The following is a 17,474-nucleotide window of genomic DNA, read 5'->3' as shown; positions in this document are numbered from 1 at the left end:
CTGGCATCAGAAATGTCAGCAGAAGGTGTAATCTATCGGGTTTCACGAGGGCTCGGTTGTACTGCTGGAGGGGAAAAACAGCAACTGGACAGGGCCTAATGATGTGTAGAAACACCTCTCCAATTTCTGCAGTGACATCATCTAATAACACTTACCTAAATGGTTGCAGTGTGAATCTCGCTTGTCCAGTCTGTCTTCTGGGATATCAAGTGGCTGAACACATTCTGTTGACATCATTGAAATGGGTTTTTTCTCCCCCTTGAAACTACAGCACCAAAAAAAAAAAAAAAAAAAAGGGAGAAAGAAAAGCAGCAGCATGACATAAAACAGACATGTTGGTGTTATGTATCCACTTGCAAGCCAGACTGAGGGAAGCTCTTGTCTTCCAGCTGCTTTCTGTCATACAGTCTGCTGACCTGATTTTGCCCAAGCGTGCTAAGAGATGCTTATGTTCACAGTCTTTGTTACATGTGTGATATCCCATTTTTCCACCTACATTGGTTATGCGACCCACAGAAGCACAGAAAATATGTTGGCTCTGCAGAAGAATATTGACCTTAATCATCCAGAAACTGCTATCACATGCAGGAAATAAATGCTAGGAAATAGAATATTTTCTGATTTTGTTCTACGTCATGTTCTCAACTGTAAACTAATTGTCATAATTGGTGTTTACTATGAAATCTAACTTAAATTATGAATGCTGAAGAGATAATTCTTATAATTCCAGTTATAGATACCCCCAAAGACCCAGATGTGAGAGCTGACTCTGGAAGACGGCCAGTGTCCACAGGCTGTGGAGCCAGCATGAGGAATGCATCCGCGTGGCCTTGGTAGGAGCACTGGGGACCCATGTCATAAGGTTGCTTAAGTGCCCGTGGTCTGTAGAACTCTTTGGATTGCTATTTTGTTCTTCAAGGCTTTTTATCCCCTCTTATGTATAAGTGTAGATGGCCCTGGTGTCCAACTTCCTACCTGAGAATCCCCAGCATTCCCCAAAGGTTTGAAGCTTTGATGCTTTGAAGCTACCAGATGTGGTAGTTTCCTGATCACAACCTCTGTTCTCTGTTTTGGGGGAATAAGATCACACTGGCCTCCTTGTAGGGAACAGGAAAACAGTGAAGGCAGAGAATCAGCAGGAGACTGCGTCAACAGTAGAAGAAGTGGGGAAAAAAAACAGAGGAAAGTAGATGGAGGTGAAGAAGAAAAGATAAATAACAGCGAAAGGTGAAAGAAAATGCAGTCAAGAAAAACAGGAAGGAGGAGGACAGGATGAGAGAACAGGAGACTGTACTGTGTGAGTATATTTTGATCTTGCTGCAGGCCAGAAATTACCTATAATACTTCTCTGAAAATTGCAGCTGTTTGTTAGCAAGAAATGAACATTAGGTCAGTTAACCTCATTTCTATGACTAAAACTTCCATCTATATTAAGAACAATTAAACCTCAAGCAAAATCTAGTAACATAAATATTTGCCAAACAAAATATGGAAGGTCACAATCATACCATGCAATGAGCTAGTCCTTCAGGGAATGGAAAAACATGTCCTAAACTGCAGTGACTTCAAAGTAAATGCAGCAATATTAAATTACAGTAATAAATGTCAGCAACATTGACTCATAATGTACTTAGGGAATTAACTACCATACCCATCAGTGTTTAAAATTCACAGAAATTTGTAAAATTCGATGCATTCGTAAATACCCCACTGAATAAAGCCTGGACGAGGGGTTTGACCACAGAAGATCTGATCCAGTCCTGTATCAGGTCTGTACTGTGGGGTTGTACCACCTGGAAACTTTGTTGGCCTTTAACAAAAATAAATAACAGCTTTCACTTAGGAAGACACTTCATAAAGAAATCTTTGAATGCATCTTAGCATGGTATGGTTGCTCTGTTTGTTGACTGTAAAAATAATCTGTAGCTAAGGCTTAAGACATAACAGACAACGTTTCATTTAAAACATAAACACGTATTATCTGGCCATAGGAAAGTTCACACTGCACTTTGTGATTTGATGGAGAAACTTTATTTCTTCAGTGCCATTTGATGTTATGGGATTTGATTAAGTTATGCTGGCTGTTAGCTAAATATTATGACTGTGCTGGTAATGTTCTTTCCAGAAGGTTGTCCTATTTAGAAAGTTTTCAGTAAAATTAAAGATAACATTTCAGATTGTGGACTTTTTATAACAGGTCTTGGGTGAAAAAATGTGGAGATACATAGTAAAATCTACTTGTAAGATTAGTAATAACTTACACTGGCTAGCCATACCTTATAAAATCTAATTAACTTTGATTTGATTTCTCTAAGTTGTTTCATTGTTTCACCTCAGGAAAATCAAGTTTGTAAAGAGACTTCGTCTGGGATTGTTACATGTAAGTATAAGACTTCCTTGTTAATATTTTCTTAATTTAATAGTTAGAAAAATAATGTTTTTAAATAAATCTTTTAGATCTGTCTTTGTATTTTCACAGATGACAAGCCTACAGCAACTGTAGTGCTTTAAAACATGCCTTTACATGCCTTACAACTTCTGACCCCTTTTGTTTTGAAGTTTGCCCCACAGAAAACTTTGCCTTGCTCACAAATATGCTTCCACACTGCACATTGTTAAAAAAGAACACAAAAAGAAGGATCAGAATGCATGGTGAGATTTGGTGTCTTGGGTCTATATATGTTGCATACAGTGTGTGAATTGTCGGGTGATGCCATTTCCTGCTGCTGTGCATTACACAAAGGCCTTTCATTCAAAAAAAGGAGGTGATGTATGTGAGGATTGTAATGGTGCTTTCCCAAACCACTAAAATCAATTCCAGACACTGAAGAAACAGATTCCCCTGTAATGTTTCATGTGACTGCATGAAGTCATTAGTATGCCTTTACAAATGGAAGCACATTCTCGGATCTTAGTGTGTTAAGTGCAACTCCTTTCCTACCAGCCTTCATGCTAACAGTGCTCCAGTCAGTCACCTTTGTAGGTAATGCCTGCCATTTGCATGGAGCACTGTGATTTTTTTTCTTGCACTCGGTTGTATGTCTCAACATAATGAGCCACATTCGTCCTTGGTGCAGCTTTAATGCTTGCAGTGAAGCTCTAAATCACACTCAGCAGGAGACACTGTCTAAAATGGATATAGATTTTTCCATATGAGTTAGAATTCAATAGTCACTTAGCATGAGACTACCTTCTGTACAGCACAGCCAGGCTATAACACCACCCTGCAGAGCATTGTGCTCTCAAAGGAGTCACCTCTAGCCTCTTACTTTTGGGAAACGACTGGGCAGAGATGCCTTAAATGCTTCTGAAAAGACTGAGAAAGAGTGCTGTGTTTTTCCTGTGTAACTTTTTTCCTTGTAAAAGCATTTGGCGATAAACAGGGTGGGCTCAACTTACAGACAGAGAAAAGAGCAAGGAATAACAAGGCGAGCTGAAAAGTGTTGATATGACTGAAAGCTGTTTCAGCTTTGTGTGGATTATTTGTCGTGCTGGTCACTGTCATATAACAGGACTCCAACGTGCACTCTTGTAAGTGATGAAGATTCACATGGAAAATGTCTGAAATTTTCTCTTCCTAAATTGCACCTTTGTTATTAAGTAGCTTACAGCAAACACTCTGAATTTATTAATTAGTATGCTCTTTCAGAAGTCTTTGTAGAGTGGCCTGGTATGGATACACAAAGGAGCTCCTATTACTCACTAGCATAGTTTTAAAGCATATGTACACACACATACATGCAAATTATAGGATTCCTTTCTTTCCCTAAATTATGGGGCTTCATCAAACAGTCCACCAATGCATTTAATTCTAGGATTCCATTAAATATAAATATTTTGCCTAGAGATGGACAAAGAGACCAGGGTTGTTGGTTTTTTTTTTACTATTTTGGTGTTTAGTTGGTTTGATGTATGAACAACTTATCTCAAGTGATCAGGCTGGAGCTTAATGAGAACTCAGCAAAGACAGACTAACAGAGTTCTACCAGAACAATTTAAATCTCTTGAGGTCCTTTGATCACGTGATATTCAAGCCATCTTGAAATGAAATCTCATGAGAAAAGTCTCCCTTATAAGACAGTAAACAAAAGCTGTGAGAATAAATCTGAAGAGCTGGACTTTTCTCATTTGATCCTGACCTTGGTACAGAAGTGGCTTTACTTAGACTAAAGTTGTTCTGCATTGCTTGCCTGCTCCTAGTTACCTGAAGTGCATGCCAGGCTGCATGGAAATTATAAACATGTTGATTTGGATCTAAACTCAAGGTACAATACTGTTCTCAAAGAAATCATCGGTAGATGACTGTAATCACCCATAAAATGGAGAATTTTCTGACCTGCAGCTCTTACCTAAGTTTACAGGGGCTCACTGGCCATAGATATCAGGACTCTTCACCATCAAGGACATCACTTGCTATGCATACAAGTAATTACCTTTTATTATTTTCCTTAGAATTTGTGAACTGGCCCTTCGTAAAGTCTCCACAAACTCTGCTTCTGAGGACTTCAGTAGACCATCTACTGCTGTCTGTAAGTATGCAGATTTTTAATATTCATTTATTATTTGGTCAGAAGAGTGGTTTGTTTCCACAACTGGCAAAAACCTCCAAGAAAAAGCATGCACTAGTTTGCAGGCCACGCCTCATCATTAAAGACACCCTTGTCATGTTGACTTGGATACTACCTAAATGAAAGTACTCTTAAGGGCATTCTTTTGTTAGTTGGCAGTTGGCAATCTAATCTGAATTTAATTGGTATTTGTTTTGATATGTGGATGATAATGTTCCTAAGCCTGTATGACACGAGGTACCTATCTCTTCCGGGACCCAGAGCACATTTCTGCCATGAGCAACATGGTACAGGTCTTGGGGCAGCCAGACCTGTATGCCAAATGTGAGCCAAAATGTGAGGCTGTGTACTCCTGTCAGAAGGATGAGGGAAGTAGTGGTTCATTCCTTGTTTTTCTTCTAATGGCATTTGTTGTGAGAGAAGTGAAAAGCCGAAACAGAGTTCCTGGGCTGCCTGGGGTGAATTAGCCCCTTGCCGTGCCCTTGCTTGAGTTGGCTTCAGAGGCCAGAGTGCTACTAGAAGAAGCTGCTCAGCAGCAAAAGTATAGACAGTGGGGGCCCTGGGGTGAGATGGCAAGCATGCATGCTTGTCTGCAACCCTGCATGGGCCTGGCCTTGCTAGCACCCAACAGTTGGAAATGGGAACAAGTGGGACTATTTCACAGTGTGAGGTACGAGCCAGAAGCTGGACTGCAGCAATTAATGCTCTGAGATCTGTTCTTTGCTATGCTGCCCAAACAGCTGCTCAGGCATTGGAGTTTCCCTCTGAGTCCAGAGTATCTTTTCCCTTCCTGCACGCCCTTATGCTCTCCAGGCAGGTTTTGAATCTTTTTTTTTTCATTCCTTTGCCCCTCTCAGTCTGGTTTCAGTGTACCCATGAGCAAGGAGGGATGGTCAAGCTCCCAACACCCTCGCCAGTTCTTTCAGTAAACCTAAGTAGGAGGGAAAAAAAGACTTGTCTGTGCTTCTGTTGCGTGTACTCTGCAGGCTCCTACAGTAGGCACCTTATCATTGACAAGTATGTAAAGAGAGACTGAGATACCCTTATCTGGGTCTAGGCATCTTGCACCCACTTTCCAGTCACAGAGCTCATTTGAAGCAGCTCAAGGGGCACAGGGAACAGCGCTGTGCCTGTGTGTGTTGGGCTCCTCCAGCTGGTGCTCAGCAGAAAGCCTTGGCTTCTCTGCAGGCTTCTCTATCTGCACCCATTCTCTGGTCCTCTAGAACTACTTCCCAGGCACATCTTGTAAACAAGACAAGGCAACTCATCTACTGCTGTTGGAAAAGAAAATAGATGCCCTAAAAATAGAAAGTCTGGGTGTTCTTGCCTCGAGCTCCAAACTTTCTGTTACAAGTTTTGCTGTATTTTTAACATTACCCTATTGAGGCGATGTCTTCCTGGGCACGGAGAACAGCTTCATGCTACTTCTCCTTCAGTTATTTGAGTGCTAGGCTGCTCTCTCCAGACGTTCTTGTTAGATTAGTTTGATGTTTGTTTTCTGAAACATGCTTAAAACTTCTTAGGAAAAATTTGTTGCTTGAAAGCCTGATGCTGGAGTATCCTTCTACTGAAACCTTTGCTATTAATAATTGCACGAATGCAGAGATCCCTTATACTGTCTGGAAGCAGGTTTTTGTGCACTTCTAGGGGCTAGTTCAAAATCAACCTGAAGACTGACTCCCACTGCCTCCCATAAACTTGCAGAAAACCAATCCCAACGGTTAAACTTTGAAAAACATACAAGCTACTTTTGCATAAGTTCTTGCTGCAAAGTTTTTCTCTTTTGAGAAAGTAAATAATGAAAAACCTTCCTTAATTATTTCCTTGTGGTGTAAACCAGCCCTCACACATGCCAATGCTTTACAGTGGCATAGGGAGTCACAGTACCAGCTCCTTGCAAAGTGTCCACCCCAGTATAGAAGTTAATTGAAGCTGTTTTCTCTCATGTTTTCCCTTCCCAAGAATCCATCCCCTACGTTTCAACCCCAATATGGCATCACCCTGTATGGGAGCATCCCCAGCCAGCTTCCCATGGGATGGGGATGGGTGACACGAGATTTGCCCTGCTGGAGGAGAGAGAAGAAAAAAAGAACAGAGCAAAGCAAGAGGTGACAGAGACAGGAGGGAGGCTGCAGTACTCACGGAGCGGTGGCAGATAGATTGCGATTCAGCGTTGGGTTGTCTGGACTTCCAACGTCCCGAGCTGGGTTCTGCGAGCACTGCTACTTATCGAGGGAGCAGTGGGAGCGGTTGCTATGGCAATGTCGGGATCAGGAGTCCTCTGGGAGGCTGGGACTCGGCATCCCCGCTCCTCTGCACCTGGTGGGTTTTGGTGGGGGGTGCCGGCAGCGCCTCAAGGAGAAGGCATCTCTCTGGTCAGACGCTCAGGGCACGGGGAGGGATGTGGAGGATTCAGAGTGCAGTGAAGGGAGCCAAAAGGCGAGCCGCAGCCACTGTGTGGAGAGGCGCAAGGGGAATGGCAAGGGGAGGGAACGAGGCTGCTGCCGTTTGGGACCCAGGGGAGAGCCGAGGATAAAAGTGGAGCAAGCAGGCAGGGCACGTGTCTGGGAACAGAACCAGGAGCACGGAAAGTGACGGGCACACTGAGGTTCAGCGGTGACTGCAGTGTTTGTGTGTGCATCTGGCCACAACTAGTTATACAAGCAGGGCATTTATGGGGCCAGGCAGGGATTCTTCTGCGGCTGCCAGCTGTTTGCCAGTGGAGACTACTCTCCCCTGTTTAGCCCACTGCATTGGATGAAGCTGTTATTCCAACTGAGGGAAAAATATACAAACATCCTTGACGTTAGAAAAGCTCTGGGAGAAACACTCAGTGGTGGGATTGTGAACCGCTCCACTCCTGGTATGCATTTGCAACAAAAATGCCTTTTTCTATCCCCTTTCATTAAAATATCCTTTAGCACCATGATTGCTCACAGACCCGTTATCTTCACACTTTTTCCCCCAGTCAGTAACTGCAGTTCAGCTGCCAGAACATGCACTGCATGCTTTGAATGAGTTGGGGTTTCTTTCATAAATAATATATTGTACAGATGGCCCAAAGGGGCAAAGTGCTAATTCCCATATCTGAAATTGTGCAGCACCCTCAGGTCCTGTATGCTTCAGACATATGGCACAGACCAGACTCTCAAAGCATCACGTGAAAGCACTGCACGCTTTTTCTGCTGATGTCTGGGAGAGACGAGCACATTTGTTACCTTGCAGGGTATAATTTGTGTGTTAGGTGGCTCAGAGATTCATTTTTAAAAGCAGGCTCATAAAGGCTTAAATCATTTCTGATAAATGAAGTATGGGTTCAAGTACAGTCGGAAATTTTTTGCAAGATTGAAATGTCTAACTAAAAAGAAAAAAAAAGAACCCAAGCAATTTCCAAACCACAGAAACGCAAAACTAAAAAACTGTTTTTTCCATTAACTTTGATTTTGCTTTCAACATTGTAAAGACTAGCCTCTTGCAGTCAGTTTTATATAAATAACTCTTTATTTTCACATTGAAATGCCTTTTACTTAGGCATATAAGTTATTTCTGTATTTTTGCATGAATTCCTCAAAATTAGGAGACTACTGAAAAATGGGCTCATGAAACACAAAGGAAAATCCCTCAAATCTGCAGTGTGATTTGAAGCTCAGCTCGAACATGCCTTTTGCATTTTGTTTTTCCTGTCTGAAACAGTCAGTCAGTCATTGACAGCTCTGCAAAAATTCCCTGAGGATGAGAAAAACGTTTCCTGTCCTTGTCCCCAGATCCCAAGGTTGCTTCGGGAATGTTAGAGGAAAGCTTTAAGTGCAAGGAAAGAGACCTATCGCACTCAGCAGGATCACACCTCCAACCCTTTTTGCCTCACACATTTGTCAGGTTCCATGTGACGCCACAAAGCGTATTACTATAGCAGAGGATTTATCCCAGTCTGTAATGGTGTGATGGAGGATTTACACCCAGATCTGATCTTTTAAATGTTTACAGTTGTTGTCCTGCTTGTAAGAAGGCTGGGACCCCATCCAGTTCTCTTAATCCTTCCTGCTCAGTTATTTCACAAGCACAGCCTGGAAAATAGTCTGAGCCTGTAACAAGTCTGCACTTTAACCTCCTTCCCTTCTATTTGAATATTCCCATCAGCACTTGGGGAACTCATCTTGTAATTAAAGATAAGTGTGTCTACAAGTTTCCAGGCTACTGCTTTAGAAGACAGGCAGTGTAGGTTTGACAGATGAGAAAGGAGGGGACAGTTGAATAGAAGCCATATAAACACATGCATGCTCGTATATACACGTATTACCTACCTATGGAAGTTACTTTTCTGTTTGTTTTTGGCTTGTTTTACAGTTCAGGGGCCCAAGTTCTGAGTGTCCAAAGAGCAGTAAGAAGTTAGCTTTCTGGGATACTTTTTCCAGTTAAAATCTTTCTTTTCTATACGGAGAAGTTGGTTTAGTGAAGCTTTTAGCACTGCATGAGAAAGTGAATGTTCCTTTGCAAGATGCACGGTGCTCCTTTATGTTATGTTTGTTGTTACATAGTTGGTTTTCAGTTAGTTTTGCAGTGCAAGCACAGCTGGTTTTTCAGTACTGTGGTAGCTAGACAAGATTTTTCCCATCAGTAATTTTGCCCACAGCTAACTCACTTTGAATATGTCCCAGCTGAAACCAAAACAGTCGTGCCGGTCCAGTATGATCCAGTTAAAACACTGAAGTTATAGAATGGGAAACCAGACAATGCTCTGTTCCTTATGTGTGTGATGCTCATTCCAGCATCAGTGAGCCTGCTGCTTGGGCCAGACCGTATGGAATATGTGAAACATACATTGAGAGAGGTTTTGAGGGCTGTTTTCTGAGGAAATCCTGGCTGAGCGAGACTGTGTTTATACCTTGATTCATAATGCATGGGTATTTTTTGGTTTGTTTGTTTAGAAGTATTACATAAAACAAAAATCCCACTGTGGAGGTGGAAGGGGAATTTCTCCAAGTAGATCCCTCAGCTTTGCCAAAGGAAAGCTGAAGCCAACAAACCTGGTACTCCGTAAGGCCTTTAACATGCTGAGGTCTGTGTTTTTTCATTTTCTGTTCTTGTCTCTATACCATCATTAAAATAGTTATCCCATGAAAGATTTCTGTACTAGTCCTCTTTAAAATATACTGTTTTTTTAATAAATGATATGGTCAGGAAAAAAGGCCAGATGCACAAAGGAGGCTGCTTAGTGCAAAACCTAATGCAAGGCTTCATGCAAAATTAGCTTTCAAAAGAGGAGAGAGTAAGCAGAAGAAGCATTGGTATGAGGCTGTCCACTTCCAGAATAGGCCATATCTGTCACCTCAGAATATTCAACATCTACTGTTGAAGGCCATGAAAGGCATTATAAACTAGAGTGTAATCAAAGTTATAAACAGAGAGGTTTCGTTGTGGCCATGTGAGGTTAATAGTCATCTGCTTATGTTAAGGTCTGTTCAGGTTTGGCTGGCACTGTTTTCAGGTAAAAATAAGAAGTGCTGATAAGGGAAGGTGGAAATGAAGAACAGTTTCATTAGGTCATAACTGTAAAACTTTTTTGCTTGCTTGGGCTTCACTGAGAAAAGAGGGATTGTTTTGCTCCACTGGTTTGATTGTTGCTGAGGGTGGCCATAGGGTGGGCTGGGCTGCGAGCTGGACGTGGTTTTAGCACGTGATTACAGCCAAGCTGTAATCTGTCCATATAAGCAAGTTCAGACCTCACGCTGGCCTGATGTGCTCAAGCCCACCGTCAGCCTTTGCTGCTTATTTTTGTGTGAAAGCGTATCGCACTATAAAGAAACCCTATGCTAACTCACCTGCGTGTACATACATGCCCAAATAAGTTTATATTTGGAGAACTGAGGAACTGTAACTTGTAAGAACTCATTCAATTAGTCGGTCACTTTGTCAGTGTTGTCATCCATGGATTAAATAAGCTACTTTGCTGCCAAAGTAGGTCGATCAATAGATCAATGCCAAGTGTTGGTTTTTTCGTCAAGCAAATTGCTTGTTGTACAGACAGCATTTGCCTTTGGTGGTTTCCCTTTTCAGATGGGAAGGTTAAAAGTGCAATAGATTGACACCTGCCCTCAATATGCCTAGCTTTTCAGACAAGTGATTAGAAACACAATTTCCTTTTAACTAGAACATGGTTGTCCAAACTGTTGGCTTACCTGGGCCTCAGTGAGTGAGCAGGAATTGGACTGCATATAAAGTATGTAATAAATGTAATGTATTTAAGTAACAAAGCTTATTTATTTATTATTAAAACATAAAAAACAGAGAGAAACAAAAACATAAAATCAGTGGGATGTTTGACCTTGTTTTGTTGAAATTAATCCATCAGGCTGTTTCAGTGGCACTGGTTGCCATTCTTGGTGAGTTCTCAAGGTGTTTATCAGAGACTTTTGATGAAATATGCTTTATCCTTGACAATAATTGCTCACAAATGTATGTACTACCGAAAAGTGACGACATGAATAAGGTGTGACTGTGAAGTGAGGGATGTTTTTCTCTGGTAAAAGAAGGATTGTGAAAGTCTGGTGAAGAGATGTGACAAAATTGTTTTGAGTTAGATGTCTGATTGTATCTCTGTACTCTATTTCCATGTGAAAATTTGCAAGTAGTGTGTTTATGTTGCATGAAAATAGAGTTGCAAATATACAATAAAATGATGATTTTTTTGGTAGTCTTGAAACCTATCCTCAAATTCGTTCGTCAAAATGGAAAGTGTGGCTGCATATTTTTCACTGTTCCCAGGACTGTGTTTAGCCACTGTGTCAAAATACATGAAATTGTCTGCCATAATTTGAGCTTGCCATAGTTTAAGTTTCATTTCAAATGCTGGTATTGTCTGAAACATAGCACAGAAAAGGTGATTTTCACCCTGAAGATGCATGTTTGACTCATTTAAATGAGCTGTCAAATCCACCAAAAAGGCTAGATCTGTGAGCCATTTTTAATCTTCACGTTCTGGCACAAATTTTCCTTTAGATTCCATAAAGAACTTGATTTCGCTTTGCAAATCATAAACTTTTTAGTGTTTTACCCTGTCTTAGCCACCTTCCTTCAGAAAAGCAAATGATGACCCTGTAACTTGCATTCATACTTCTAATGAACTCCATGAATTGGAGATGATTCAGTGCCTTGGACTTCATGAAATTCACTGCCTTGATGAAGATTTGTATGAAATTATCCATTTTTAAAGCTTTTGCACATGAATTTTCTTGATCCCTGATATTTTACTGTAGCAGGGCTCAGGCCGCAGGCTGGACATGCCTGTTGAAGAAGAATATTCACACAAGCATATTGTTTTGAGGGGTACACTGTGCTTATTGTGGACTCTGCCATCTAGATAGCTCAAGTGTTTTAAACAGAAGGTTCACTTCAGGAATATCATTGCTTTGTCCAAGACAGAACATTTGTCTCGGGTCCAAGAGGGAAACCATCTGTGTTTGTTGCACTGCTGAGTGAAACCTTTCAGGCTGTTATAGTCTCTACGGCCCAGAAGAGTCTGGGATTTGTATCTACTGTGACAGATGGCCAATGTGAACATCATCCTTGCTGCCCCTGCAAAGGCTGGGGGGATTGTTTCAAAACGCTGGAAGATGATAATCCCACTTAGAGTGGCAAAAGAAATTCCTATGTCAAGGGTCAGTGGCTGCCAGGGTGCAGCACTGGGGAAAAGAAGAGTCACTTTCAGATGTCAAGTTAATGAGTGTAGAGGGTGCAGATTCTACATTTAGATAGGTACCTTAGCATTTTCTGTTGGCACGTGCCTGTGATTGATTCATCCTTCCTACTCCAGGCAGAGGAAACCAGGAGCAAATAAGGGTGAAAAGGACATGATGAATACATTTTTTCAGACTTGTCTCTCCTAAAGACTCTGTTACATGTTTTCATCAATCCTTATGTAAGGAGGCTTTGAGGAGGGATTAGTTTTAGGGAAAAGGCTGTGTTGCCATTCAGCGAGACCTGGATAGGCTGGAGAGCTGGGCAGAAAAAAACCGGATGAGGTTTAACAAAAGCAAGTGTAGAGTCTTGCATCTGGGGAGGAATAATTCCATGCACCAGTACAGGTTGGGGGATGAGCTGCTGGAGGGGAGCTCTGCGGAAAGGGACCTGGGTGTCCTGGTGGATGACAGGTTGGCCATGAGCCAGCAGTGTGCCCTTGTGGCCAAAAAGGCCAATGGCTTACTGGGGTGCATTAAAAAGAGCGTGGCCAGCAGGTCAAAGGAGGTGATCCTCCCCCTCTGCTCTGCCCTGGTAAGACCTCATCTGGAGTACTGCGTCCAGTTCTGGGCTCCCCAGTACAAAACAGACAGGGATCTCTTGGAAAGAGTCCAGCGGAGGGCCACGAAGATGGTGAAGGGCCTGGAGCATCTCCCCTATGAGGAAAGGCTGAGTGAACTGGGTCTGTTCAGCCTTGAGAAAAGGAGACTGAGAGGGGACCTGATGCAGGTCTATAAATATCTAAGGTGTGGGGGGCAGAATGGCGAGGCCGGACTCTTTTCAGTGGTGAGTGGAGACAGGACAAGGGGAAATGGCCAGAAACTGGAGCATAGGAAGTTCCGCACAAACATGCGCAAGAACTTCTTTACAGTGAGGTGACGGAGCACTGGAACAGGCTGCCCAGGGAGGTGGTGGAGTCTCCTTCTCTGGAGATGTTCAAGACCTGCCTGGATGCCTACCTGTGCGACCTGCTGTAGGGAACCTGCTTTGGCAGGGGGTTGGACTCGATGATCTCAGGAGGTCCCTTCCAACCCCTACAATTCTGTGATTCTGTGATTCTGTGAAAAGCAGATGTCACAATCCAGTAAATGGCAGATGGCATGGAAAATATATTCCAGGCAGATGTAGAACAAAGCAGCAGTGGATGACTTCTGGCCGTTCATTTTTACTTAAATGAACAAGTCTTACATAGCATGGGATGAAGGTGAGAACTAGGGCCGAGTGAGAGGTGCCCTTTGTCTCTGGGAAATGTTTGTCTCCTTTCTTTTCTGAGGCGTTAGAGTTGTTATACTGTTCCTTATGCTGGAACTGTCATTCTTCACCTTCATCTCCAAAGTCTTGCTCTAGTAAGTGAAATTCTGAATCAGCTTCTTCCTGAACACTGAACTATGTGAAAACAGGCTGTTTCTGTGCCTTGCAGTGTGGTGGCAAAGAGAGGAAGTAATCTAAGCTGATACTGGCGAACACTCCTGACAGTATTTAGGTTTGCGTTACCCAGTAAACACTGCATTAGAAGAGAAATAAACTAGGCTTCATTGAAACAAGACTACAAGGTTTTCAACACATAAAACCTAGAAGCAAAAAGAATTTCACATAGGAGGGTATTCAAAGATGAATTCTGGGAAGCTGAAAACTGCCTCATTTTAACTTCATTGGGAATCTTTCAGATCATTGCAGTCAGGCTGAACGGTGTTGTGCCTCCTGAGCCCTGGTGAAGGTGGATCCTTTTCCACCACTTGTTCTTCATCTGGAAGTGGATTCACTTCCCCAGGCTCTACGTTCTCCTCATCCACTTTCATTGACTCCTCATCAAATCTCCTTCCCATCAACTCTGGCTTGTTTAGCAGGGGAGGATCCATTGTCCTTCCTAGGTAGGTCCACCTCTCCTGTAGATTCTGCCACTGTCTTTTGCTGCTCTGCAACTGGTTTATCAGCTGCAGGGTGCCTTATATGTTTGGGGCCCAGAACAGAAGGCAGTGAAGTGGCTGAGAGAAATCTAAATAACTGCTGTGAAACTTTGCATCTACGTGGCTAACCACTATTCACTGCAAAAGAACAAGTTGGGTGTACTGTGCAGTTTTGCAATTTGTTAACTTTTATCTGCTGCAAGAGATTGCAGCAGATAGTGCTGCACATTGCTACAAGAAAAAGGAAATGAAGCACAAATCTTCTACAAGATAAGATTGCTTTACAGTACATTTTATTTCAAGTATAGTTGAGACATTATTTTCAACTTCATAGGAACCAAAAGTATTCGATCTTATTAATAAGTATGCATTATATAAAAATATGAAATTAAATATAAACTACAAATTTAAATTATAGAAGTAAATTATGTTATTATTATATACATTGTGTTGTTATATAAATGTTATGTACATGCAAGAGTTAAATTGTACTTCCTTAACTGAGACAAAATGAAAACGGGGGGAAATTTACTGATGTCAATTTTCACTATGTGGTTTAGGGACAGTCCTTTGGATTTGTCCCTGAAAGAAGCACATCAGGATTCTTGGCTGGCAGACAGAAGAGACTTAGAGTTGGTCTTGTGTCAGATGAAGCTGTGAAGTTGATCTGCATATCGTTCTTCTAGCTATAATTCCTTCTGCACCTTCACTCTTTGTTCCTACGTGTAGGAGTGAAAGGTTCATGGTGTTTGGGGAGCATCCTCGTTGGAGATCAAGGTGCATTATGTTGTTAGATAGTGAGTGCTGTCAGCTTGCGCTGCCATGCATAGGAGTTGAGATGGAATTCTGCCTTCTGCAAGAGATTTAATACGTTACAATTTAGCTTTATGAGCTAGGAATTGAAGTTTTCTGTTTCTCGACTGAGCACCCTGCAGCGTTAGTATAGCATTTACAGCTAACTGTAACTCTCAATTGCAGTTAGATATTTATTTCATGTAGTAAAGGTCATTTTTCATACCACTGTTAGCATTGGATGTAGCATTACTATGACTTTGTCCCGCTCTGTAATTTTCTAAATGCCCCAGCCAATTCATTAAAAAAAAAAAACAAAAAACATTACAGATAATTAAAAATGCAATTAAAAAAAGAGTGTCATACTGTCTTTGGGCAATGGAAGCTGCACTAATCAGAAGGAACTAGAATCTCTTTGGGTCAAGCAAGGTAGCTCAAGATATTTATTATGCTGGTTCACTGTGCAGCAGGTGATGAAAGTACAACCATGGGCCAGCATGCTAGTGCCCATCCCAGTGTTTCAGGTACAAAGGCAAACCAGGATTTTGCTGGTCCAATTGCTGAATCACTGTGACTTGAATAAGCAAGCTGCAGAAGCTTTCTGAACAGTGACTTCTTAAATGTCAGTCATACCCTACATATGTGTCAATTAGACACTGTTCTGGTGAAGTGAAATGGAGAATTTTGTGAATAAAATCTATACTCTCTCATCCTCCATTTGTAGATGTAAAGTGATAGAAATCGAACTGTGATGGTAAAATGGATGATCAGATTCACATTCTTTTCTATTCATTCTTGCAGAACATAGACAAGTGGTCTTTTGGTGTGTTTGCACCAAATTATACTGGTGGAAATCAAGCACTGAAATTCATTTTCTCTGAACTTCCCACATGCTGTGATCTGATCAGTAGTTTCAAGTTCAGTAGTTACAAGACTTCAGCTTGCACTTCATTCTTATTCTGCTTTGTTCCATTCAGTGATGATTTCAGCAGTAATTGAAGGTATATGTGAAGACTTTGCAGTCATTGTCGTTCCCCCTAAAGGGGGAAGAGAATCTTTCTGCAGCAACCAGAACCAAATGTCATTAAAGCAGGACATTAATTGTGGGGTTCCAATCCTACGAATGAAACCCTGTGGGAATAACAGTGTCATTCTCTTGAGATTCTTAGGAATATCAAGCATGCAAGCAAAAGATGAGAACTTGGCCAGCTGCAGGTTTCAGGATACAAATTCTGTGTATCTTGTACTCCAGCTTTGAACAGAGTGACATTTGGGTCACTGCAGCATTGCCCTGAGATGTTTCCCATTCTCCCCACCCAAAGATTCCATGTTCCCTTTCTCTGCTGACACTTACTGTGGCAGGACTCCTACTTTCTTCGACTCCTGCACTTCTTTATGGACTTGTCACGCCTGCTGAGAAATGGTTGAAGATGAGAACAGATTAGAACTGCATTGTCCCACACTCCAGAGGGAAACAGCTGTGCAACTTTAACGTCAGAACTAGAGAGGTTTAGGGTACAGCAGGTTGTGCCAAGCACTGAAGAATCCCTGCTGCTTGTAGCATATATGTACAGCTGCCACCACCTACATAGCATGCTCCCTAGAAATGCCCCAAGTGTGGTTTTATGTTGTGCATACAGTTGTACTCTGGGAGCCAAAAACAAGCATGGCAAACTGATAGTGTGGGAAGTCTGGCTTTGGCAGTAAAAGCCAAAAGTATGATAAACAGTACTCCTCATCAGAGAGTATCTCAGACTTTCTATATGAGGCATTTCCTTACAAACCTCTAGAATACGAGTAGTAAAGTAGTGATGTATACTAGATTGTTGTGAGAGGATGAGACAGACGTGTGTGTCCTGAATAGAAATATTCCTCCAGGAACAGCACACCAGCTACGCTCTGTTCCTTGTGGCACTGCTTGTGTTTTGCGGGCAGCATTTCACAGTGGACTGACTTGCGTATGTTTAAGTGCATGTGTGCTTCATCCATCATGTAATGAGGGGTGGGAAAGCCATTGTGAGGAAGTGAGCTTGATTCACTCTCTCTCTTGAGTACTTGTTGAAGGTGTTTACAGATGGTATTTATTTGGGAAGTGCAATCAGTACAGACTGCTCTTTGGAGCCTCTCCTCCAAATGCTAGCTATCACAGGTGATTCTTTGATTTTTAATTGTGTGCTTCTTTTCTTAGCTCCCCATTTCTGCCCTGGTGTCCTTTGTGGAAGCTCTGGAGGTTGGCTACAGCAAACACAACCTAATGCATGCTGCCGATGTGACACAAGCAGTCCATGACCTCCTTTTGAAGACAGGTGTAGTGGTAGCAGGTACAGGAGTTGGCATCGTTACTACGTACTGAAATGGCAGCAGTTTTGTTTGGTAAGGAGATGATCATTATCCACAGCAGAGCCATTTGTGCTGTAGAAACAATGTGCTTTGCAGGGGCTGTGCTAATGCAAGTAGACAGTTGGGATTCCTT

At 42.1% G+C, this 17,474-nt stretch overlaps 1 protein-coding gene and 1 long non-coding RNA gene across 2 annotated transcripts in view; one reads left to right on the top strand and one right to left on the bottom strand.

Moving 5' to 3' along the window:
* The window catches only part of PPP1R17 (protein phosphatase 1 regulatory subunit 17), a 20,975-nt gene extending 13,947 nt beyond the window's left edge, over positions 1–7,028 (bottom strand). The window contains exons 1-2 of the mRNA XM_042888706.1: positions 6,711–7,028; positions 156–265 (exon numbers count right to left, since the gene is read on the bottom strand). Of these exons, the coding sequence (XP_042744640.1) occupies positions 156–237 (82 nt within the window). The 5' untranslated portion in view covers positions 238–265; positions 6,711–7,028. The remainder of the gene's footprint in view (positions 1–155; positions 266–6,710) is intronic.
* Positions 4,198–17,474, top strand: LOC122189486. The gene is made up of 3 exons (XR_006181830.1): positions 4,198–4,265; positions 4,453–4,529; positions 17,190–17,474. It is a non-coding gene; the product is annotated as an uncharacterized LOC122189486 (long non-coding RNA).

This window comes from Lagopus leucura, unplaced genomic scaffold (assembly GCF_019238085.1).
Source record: "Lagopus leucura isolate 7727_CA_CO unplaced genomic scaffold, USGS_WTPT01 Super-Scaffold_100157, whole genome shotgun sequence".
Classification (NCBI taxonomy): domain Eukaryota; kingdom Metazoa; phylum Chordata; class Aves; order Galliformes; family Phasianidae; genus Lagopus; species Lagopus leucura.
The sequence above is the reverse complement of the archived record's forward strand: the minus strand, read 5'-3'. Positions and strand labels throughout refer to the sequence as shown.